This window comes from Poromitra crassiceps, assembly GCF_964638095.1.
Source record: "Poromitra crassiceps genome assembly, chromosome: 2".
NCBI classification, from domain to species: Eukaryota; Metazoa; Chordata; class Actinopteri; order Beryciformes; family Melamphaidae; genus Poromitra; species Poromitra crassiceps.
This window is the reverse complement of record NC_139624.1, coordinates 112,109,713-112,119,025: the sequence shown is the minus strand read 5'-3', so window position 1 is coordinate 112,119,025 and position 9,313 is coordinate 112,109,713. Positions and strand designations below refer to the sequence as shown.

Here is a 9,313-nt window from a genome sequence, read left to right as displayed (position 1 = left end):
TATACATTTTCTGGTATTGCAACTATCAAAATTCAATATATCACAATTCAGAAATGTCACATTGTGTTCCTTAGACTCATTTCCTTTACCTCCTTTATGTGTCAAAGTCCCCTTGTTTCCCTTTATCTGAATGCAAAAATAACAAAAAAGTACATTGTACACAGAAGCAGACGAAATGTGATTAATTCTTTATCACATAGTTTGGAACTTCTCAGGTCCATCTGAAGAGGGAACAATCAAATTCTCCTTGTTTAGACAGTTCATGGCATATGTTCAGGTTCCTGTATGAATGTGGCCATGCACCTACTGCCAAAGTAAGACAATGTAAAATACAACTGTTAACTTCTAAGGTTTCCTGGAAAGAATCATTCCATTACAATTATTATGATAATTCCTTATGAAATTATGTAGTAGTTATAGATAAAATTAGAAATTAAATAATTCAACAATTAACTAAGATTCCTGTATAAACTGATATGAATAATGTACCTCTGTCTATTATTTTTCCAATAAATAGTTTGGAGTTTTGCAGTTGTTTCCAGGAAATTATTTTAGAAATTGACTTGTCGCCTCCACCCTGTTTACATTTTCTGTACAACTACTGCATAATTTCATGGTTCTTTCCAGTAAACTTATTAAGAAATTAACAGTTCCTTTCTAGGAAATTGTGGACCCAGAAAATGAAGCAAATTGAAGTAACCACCAAATACAGTATAATTTAGAAAAAGCACTTTTTGTAAAAGAAGCAAAGGGTTATTCAGGTTTCTATTCATGTACTCACAATGAAAGGAAATTATTGTTAGATGGTACTTTATTGGTTTCAAGAGATGGAATTGCACCAGCCCAGTATATCAAAGTCATATCCTCAATTTAGAGCACTTGACATGTACAGTAGGTCGATCTACTCCAGTCAACTTACACAAACCAATGAGCCATTCAGTTCACTGTTGTTTAGAATCCAGTTTTAATATTTAAATGAACCATAAAAAGCACATTAAAACATTTTCTCATTTTAGTTACAAAAAAAAGGTCACCTAAAGGGCTTCTCATTGCATTCACAGAAGGATTTGAACAGTGGATGTCTAACAGATAATGTATTTCTCTCCTTAAAAAAATTCCCCACCCAAAATATATAAACTTAATTGCTTAACCAAGGTATATACAGGGCATAACATCCTCGCATCTTAATGGTTATCGAGAAAGTTTGAGGTATACGACCAAAAAAAAGAAAGAAAAAACTGTCAAAAAAACAAACAAACAGAAAAAAAAGACAAATAGAATTAAATAAAGAGCAGAATGAATGCCATGATTGCGTAATAATAGCACAGGATCACAACATTAGTGGGAGATGTTGCTGTAGACGTGCTGGTGTGATGCTTCCAGTTGTTTCACCGACGGTCATGACGGTCACGGCAAAGCAAATAACCTTGAGCTTTAGATTGTCAATATATACAAAGAGCATAATACAGTCTAATTTAGAAATAGGAAATTGTTTGAATGCTCACTTTATTTGCTTCATGACAAGTACACAGTATTCACTGAACAAAACAAAGCAACCAGAATTATAAATGTATTAGATTTTTTAACTTATGCTGTATATTTGGAAACCTGGAAGAGTCGGAAGCAGAATCGGATACACATGCAAGTTTTGAAAGTGGATTCAGAAATAACAGTATTGTACAAAATAATTACATTTTTTTTTTATTATTATTATCAAAATACACCTTCTCTCTTAGCACCTCTTTATACTTTTTTGTGTTTTTGAACAAGCACCATTGTAGTCGTTTTCGTACAGCACCTGGAGGACCCGGAGAGGTGTACGCCCCTTGCCTGTCCCGCACCAAAAGCACCCCCCCACCCCCCCCCCCCCTCCCCCCTCTCGGTCCCCTCCCCCCTGCCGCTTCACCCCTCCTCTGCCACACCTTGCAATGTCCTTCACCTTTTCTCCATTAACGTGGTTAAGTCATGTGGTTCTAGCCCTACAAGGGCAACAAGTATTTTCCTGGGTTTACACATACGTACATGGCAAGACATGTTTGCTACACCATCTCTTATTCAAAACTTGCATGTGGCATAGAAAAGGGAGGGGGGGCTGGACATGGGGTTCGGTGGTACTCAAAACGTCTTGACTTGACTTTTCTCCGCTGACCCCGTCAAGTTCGTGAAAGTTCGTGTTTTTAGTTAGCCGAGGAAGCAGACGGGCCCGACTTCAAACCCGAACTTCTGGTTGGGGTCGCCGAAGTCGGTCAACATGACATCGACGATTGGAACCTGATCGATTTTGGGAGTGTTAATCTCCATCACAGTTTTTCCGTAGCCCTTCCTCGTCTGCAGAGACAGCGACACAAACACACAGACAGAGACACCCATCAGACAAGTAAATCCCGGTAGAATAAAAACCATGTCTAACATGGTTGTTAAAGTATGGCTGTAAATTAACAGGATTAAGTACCGGTAATATATTTCAGCACAATCCCAACTGGCAGATTCAACTTTAGTAAAAGTTCACACTGCAAGCAAAGGTGATGGGTCAATTATTTTCCTACTGAGCTGAGTGACCAGGGAAACTTCAACAAGGCTAAGATAATCGGCTAAGACAGTGGTTCTCAATGTGTGGTCAAGGGACCAACAGAGGTCCTTGAAGGGGTTCCATGGGGTCCCCAGCAAATTGATGAATTGTTCAACTTCAGCATTAACGTTATTTCATTACACAGTTAACACAATTAAGCTGCCTTCATATGATAAGTGACCTCTTCTCTCACTGCGAGGTAGAGCGGAGAAAGGTCAGCGGTAATAGGTCAAAGTTTAAACAATTTGAACTTTGAGCGCAGCGCAAGGAGGCAAATTTGAGCGGTCTGCGACGCCAAGTGTAGCGCCGCCGCATAGCTGGGAGGCACCGCTCTCCCCATAGAAAACAATGGCACAGCGGGCGCAGAGCTGTTTTACCATGGATCATGTGTGGGGGGCTTTAGAGAATGTAGAAGAATGACTGTTTGGATTATAGTTTCATCATTATCTCTATATCTGCAATGCAGACAGAGTCATGGGATTCTGCACAAAATAATATGTAACAAAAGAAATATTGTCGGAAAGATAAGAATCTCATCAAATGGGGGTCTGTGGCTCCAATGTGGAAATGTTAATATGCAAAAGGTTGAGAATCACTGGGCTAAGGAAAGTTAGACTGTCAACAGGCATCAGATTTCCGTGGTTGTTTCCCTACTGATGTGATTTTGTTTAATGAACAATATTTCTGCCTGGCAAGTGCAACAAGATTTCAGCCATTCCAAGCTTCCCAGTTCTCTACAAATTTAATCTGAAAGACTTCAAGGAATAACAATGCTTGGAGAATGCTGCATCCATCGTAGGGTCGATGGTAATGGAGTTTTTTTCCGTCTATTTTTCATAATGCTACCTATAGACCTTATTTGATTGACGTCACTCACGTACAGGCACGCCCACCGCCGCCATGTTCTTGACATAGCGCTGCAGCTCTCAAGTGACAGCCTATGTAAGAGCAGCGTTTATAGGAAGCTAGCCGCTGTTAGCGTTACCTGTATCGTTCCAATTGTGTTCGGATGGTGACCTGCGTTACACATGGCTGTAGTAATGACAGCAATAAAGTCCCCGTGGTTTGTTTCTATCTCTACCGTCCACAGACGTGAAGGGAGCGAGACTGAGGATACGTCAGCAGCACAGGAGATGTCTGGATAGTTAGGAGAGACAGGTGAAACTTTCTGACAGCTCCTCACAGCAAAGTCTGTTCACCTTGTTCTTTTGTTTATTATTACAGGCATTAACGGCAGCATACAAACAACAACTCTGGGGTTTTTATTGCTGTCATCACTATCGCTATTTTGTAATGGAACAGAAATGACAATAAGGCTGTTACTAGTTGTCAGCTGCAGCGCTGTGTGCGCGGTCTATTTACTTGCTAGTTATCCATGTTAACTCATCAAAACACTACAGAGGCAACACCAGAGCAGGGAAAATACACAATTTTACTGTTGGAAACCTGGGTGAAATTTGAGTATCACACTACCCTCAACTGATCTCAACAGAGCGACCCATCGACCAAGCTGCTCACAGTGTGAAATGAATGAAGCATGAATGACGTCAACTCATCCTCTCCATGCTCATTTTGGACAAACAGTATCTAAGGTCCGGTCTTACCGCGCATCCGTCTGAGAGGGCCTTGATGTATGGGTTGTTGTCATAAGACATCTCCTCGTCGTTGGCGCCCAGGAAGCGCAGCGCCCTGTCGTAGCTGTCGGTGGCACTGTCGTGCCACGCCACGGACTGGTGGCAACTGTAGGTGAAGTTTTGCCTGGCCGAGGCCGTCAGTAGTCTGAGGAAGGTCATCTGCACCATGTTTATCGAGTTGCCCTCTGCGTCAACGTAGGACAGCTGGGGGGAGGCAGACACAGAGTGAGGCTGGAACTCAGAGGAGCCCCCCCCCCCCCAAAATCTTTCATTTATTTGGGAAGGTGGTCCTCGGAAATTCTTTAAGAATCAGAAGTGGGCCTTACACAGAGGTGGGTAGTGCTCAAGTACATTCACTAAGTTAGATGTACCGTACTTGAGTTTGTTTTTGTTTTTTCATCAAATTGTACTTTTAAGAGTACTTTTTTACGGAATACTTTTTACTCTTACTCAAGTACATTTGCAATAAAATAACTTTATTTTTACTCAGTTACATTGGGCCATTAACAGGTAGAGTAGTGAGTAGCAAGAAGTGTACACACACCCCACTCTGTGGTCCCTGAAAGGTTATCCCAGTAATTTACTAATTAGTAATTTACTATGAGCCTATGGACAAGTCTATGAGCCGACCTATATTAAGCAAGTTACAGTTAGAATGATGGAGTTAATCCAAACCCATCTCTTAACATAACGTTTTCACCACATGATGACGTGTAATGTTACCGTAATAAATTGCATCTAGTTACTCATGAAGTTACTCACTACTTAAGTCGTTTTTTATGGGATACTTTTTTACTCTTACAGTACTCAAGTAACTATTTGTATGGGTACTTTTTACTTCTACTTGTGTAAATATATTATAAAATAACTGTACTTTACTGAGTACCGTTTCGGTTTACTCTACCCACCACTGGCCTTACGTTACAAAAGGTTGAGAACCCCTGAGCTAGAGTGACACAGCTTGTCATCAAAAAGTAAGAACAGAAGCAGTCATGCAGTGCACTGTGTATTTCACCACATCTGTAATGGACACAGTCATTCCTGGGAGGGCAACTTAAAATGATCTGCTCTGTTTCAATGCTTGAAACCAGAGAACCAGGACTCCAGACTGTGATCTATGAAATGCACAGATTGAACAGATGGGTGGGACAGGTGGGACACATTTGGTACTACCTTTCATTTCCGACTAAATGAACGCTGAAATTCAGAGGTATTTTACTTGAAAACTTGATTATGTTTTCTTAATGTACTTCATTAATGTTCCTGCTATGGAGCTTCAACACAGGGATGTATTGAATTAATTTATCAATTAATGTATCAATTGATTAATTAATTAAAATAACTATATTGACTACAACTTTACCTACAATATGAATTTATTTACTTTTTTAATTTTTTTTTATTGAAGTTTGGGATTTCTTTATTAGTTCACTGCCTCACAATTTCAACTGTGGCTCAGTCTCAGAGGAGCCAGCAAGCATTTTGGGGGAAACAGATGAGTTGGAGAAATCCTTTGAGTTTAGTATTTAGTGAAGGAGTCTTTTGTGCAGAGGGTGATGAAAGTGGGAGTAAGCACTTACTATTTTACCACGCTTAAATTCACTGAACCACGACCCAGGGACTTCTTTGGGCCATGAAGATAGTCTGACCTGCGGAGGACAAAAGCACACAGAGCATGTTAGAAGATAACTTCGTCATGGGCATTATAAAGAGAGAGACTCCTGGTATACATGTAGTTTGAATTACAAAGAGAACATGAAAAAGGGCTGCCACAAGAGTAAACATCAAAGTTTATCATCTGGGAACATATTAAAACTGTTTTTGTGCTTTGAAATCTCACTTGAAATCTCAAATTCTTCTCCATCCCTTTCAGCGGTGTGTGTGTTGTATGCACAGATGTGAATATAAAACCAACATTTAGCCCCAAACCAAAACAGTTTCCTTTGACAGCTTTAAAGACATGTGGTAATGCCTGTTGATGTGTTGCTTTAACATGAAAAGAAAATAAATTAGAAGTCACTCACTCCATTGGACTTCTTATCTGGGTAGATGCAGGTCTCTCCTCCGGCGGTGAAGTTACAGTAGACTTTGAAGGAATCTCCAGAGCAGCCTTGGTTCGGATCGATCCAGTATTCGCCTGCGGGGAAACCAAGAACCATGCTCAAACAGTTCTAGTGATGTCCGCCATCAAAACAAGGCTTGAAACTCCATTTGAATTTCTTTTTAATCCTCTGTGAAATTATGTTAAAACAGTTATGTACCATTCATTTTGATAGATTATATGATACTGAATAGAATGTTAGTTATGTACCATTCATTTTGATAGATTATATGATACTGAATAGAATGTTATTGTTATGTATGTTAGCCTGGCAAAAGCCATCCTGACAACCTGACCTCACATCCTGTTTCGCCCCAAGTGTCAGTCTGGACTTCCAGTCGCCCACAGAGATTTCGGTGAGCGGGAGTACTTGCCTTGACAGACAACTCCTTCAGCCATTCAGCATCACCAAATCCAGTCCAAATCCACTTTGAAGAACGATGAAAATGGCTTTTCGTTGTTTTTTCTTGTTTAATTGTTGAGTCTATTTATGCAATAACTGCACTTAGGGCTGTGTTTACCCCACACTAATATTAACATACTGCTCATTGCTTCAGGAAACGCCATTACTGTTTTGCTAGATTGGCCGGTTACGTTGTCAATTACAGCGCAGGTCCCTGATTGGCCCGGTTACATTTGAATTACTGGAAATTGCCAGGGGCGGGTGGAAGTCCAGACTGACCCGTGGAGCGAAACAGAATGTGAGGTCATGTGATCAGGATGGTTTTCACCAGGCTATACTGTAAATCCTCTAAAAAAGACTAATTCCTAATTTTACTCTTAAGTTTCAATTCGTCCTCATCCATTCTTCAGCTCACCGTCGGGGAACTCTGGGTGGCAGAGCTGCAGGTCTTTGCAGGTGCGGGCGGGGTTGTTCTGTGTGCCCATGGGGTACTTCATGCGCTCGATGTCCTGCTTGAGGTTGTTGAGTGAGCCGAAGATGTCCTCCATGCCCTCGCCGTAGTCCATGATGGTGCCGGCCGCGTCCGCCTGCATGCCGCTGGAGCGCTTCGTCTTCTTGGGCGACTGGATGGGCAGCGGCTGGATCACCTCGCCTGGTGGGCCCTGTGGGGCCGGGCAGAGGAGAGGGTTTAGATGGAAGACTGTGATCAGACGATGAGTTTTGACAGAGCGCCCGGAACAATTCAGGGTCCCCAAACCTTCTTAAACATCAAATTCAAGGACTTTTCAATTACTTTAGTTTCTATCTATTTTTTAAAAACTAAAGGCCTTGATTTTTTCTATCTCTCTCTCAAATTCACAAACTTTCAAGGATTTCAAGGACCTGGACAAAGTCAAGTACTCACAGGAGGACCAGGAAGACCGACCACACCAGTGTCTCCTTTCTGACCGGCGGGACCCTGGGAGGAACACAGATGGAGGCACGTTATCCAACTGGATTTAACACATACAGTAGGCTACACCTGACAGAAAAAACACTCAATGTCAAGTCATGGATTGTACTTACACTTGAACCCTTGGATCCCTTGGGACCTTGAGGACCCTGGACGAGACGGGACAGAAGCACAGTCAGTCTACCCGCATTGTACAAACTGAAACAATGGGTGAGCGTAAAATAAAGACAATGGGTGAAAGTCTTACGGGAAGACCAGGGGGACCTGGGGGACCGAGAGGACCGGAAGATCCGCTGATGCCCTGCGAGAAGACAAGATGAAAGCAAAGATATTAAAGAGATGTTGGAGACCGAAGTGTCATTGTGAGGTTTTGAATAAAAAGAGGCAAATGATGCGCAAAAAAACGGATGCATAATAATAATAATAATTCATTAAGATATCAAACACAAGACGATAAAAAGATGTCGCCCATGGTTCGTCTGGAAAAAAAACTTCATTTTGGCCAGCACAAGAGAATTGAACCCAGCAATTCACACTCTAACAGCCCAATTTCGATGGAAAATAGGCCCCAACAAAATGAGCCCTATTTTCAGGCCCAAAAATAGAAATGGTAAACTGAGTGAAGATGGTCTTTTTTTGCTCTTGTGATCTGACAAAAGTGAACATTACGGTTTCATTATGCTTAATCCATCCCATCGCCTTAAATCACAAAGCTGGGACGGGCGTGAGGACCGCGGCGGCGGGACCAAAATTGCACATTGGCTCAGTCGGCTGTGTTTATTTAAAAATGGATGAAGCCCTGTCCTGTGAATCTTTCATCAAGACGGACTCACAGTCTGCTCTGAGGATTGCTCCATGCCTCATGTCTCTAGCCATTACGTGAAAAATTGTTTCATTTGAAAGTTTCCCAGAAATGCAGAGTATGATGTTATCTCAGTGCGCATCTATCAGATATACCTACAATTGACTTTGGCTGGCCAATTTGAATGAGCAATCCTATCTGTCAGAAGGCTGGACAGTGTAGGAATATTTGTCCACTAGAGATGTGGATGGATGGAGTCAGCGGGGAGATCTACATGTATGTTGTGCATTGCAGTGCTTTGCAGCATTCTGTGCCCATAGTAGTACGGCTTTTTCAACGTCGACTGCGATGGGACCCGCGGAAGGGCAAACGGGCTGAGAACGTTCGAACGGCCCGAGGGATCATCAATCACTTACGCCGTCGCCCTTGCTACCAGGAGAACCCTGGGGTCCGGGCAAGCCTCGGTCTCCCTTCTCTCCTTGCTCACCGGGGGGTCCGATCAGACCGATCAAACCTGGGTGACCCTGTGGGATAAAAGAACAAACAAACGCACACACAGAACACAGACACACACACACACAGAACAACACAGATGCACACACAGAACAACACAGGGTGAGAATACAAACTTTACAGCCAGGGTCAGGGTGTGAAACGAGGGCAAATCTCTACTGTAGGTGGTTTCCACGGGGCTTGGGAGGTGGATTGTCATTAGCAGATGAATCTGCAGGCGTTATGATTGAAACATCTCTCCTGCCACAGACAACAAAAGAAGCCGTCTGGAAATGCAGAAGCGACCGAGGCCAATTCAGGACGCAAGGATGACCACTTTGAGATAGCATTACAAATAGG

The 9,313-nt window shown here is 42.2% G+C and overlaps 1 protein-coding gene across 4 annotated transcripts in view; it reads right to left on the bottom strand.

The window, feature by feature from the left end:
- Nucleotides 1–1,873: 1,873 nt before the first annotated feature.
- Nucleotides 1,874–9,313, bottom strand: part of col11a1a (collagen, type XI, alpha 1a) — a 178,239-nt gene continuing 170,799 nt past the window's right edge. For 3 of the 4 annotated variants that reach the window (XM_083631997.1, XM_083631996.1, XM_083631998.1), the window contains 9 exons: nucleotides 8,878–8,985; nucleotides 7,907–7,960; nucleotides 7,773–7,808; nucleotides 7,612–7,665; nucleotides 7,123–7,369; nucleotides 6,228–6,340; nucleotides 5,784–5,852; nucleotides 4,174–4,407; nucleotides 1,875–2,328 (listed from right to left, as the gene is read on the bottom strand). In XM_083631997.1, coding sequence (XP_083488123.1) covers nucleotides 2,182–2,328; nucleotides 4,174–4,407; nucleotides 5,784–5,852; nucleotides 6,228–6,340; nucleotides 7,123–7,369; nucleotides 7,612–7,665; nucleotides 7,773–7,808; nucleotides 7,907–7,960; nucleotides 8,878–8,985 — 1,062 coding nt within the window. In that variant the 3' untranslated portion in view covers nucleotides 1,875–2,181. Of the gene's footprint in view, nucleotides 2,329–4,173; nucleotides 4,408–5,783; nucleotides 5,853–6,227; nucleotides 6,341–7,122; nucleotides 7,370–7,611; nucleotides 7,666–7,772; nucleotides 7,809–7,906; nucleotides 7,961–8,877; nucleotides 8,986–9,313 lie in introns of all 4 variants that reach the window. The other variant, XM_083631995.1, reaches the window with a different exon arrangement.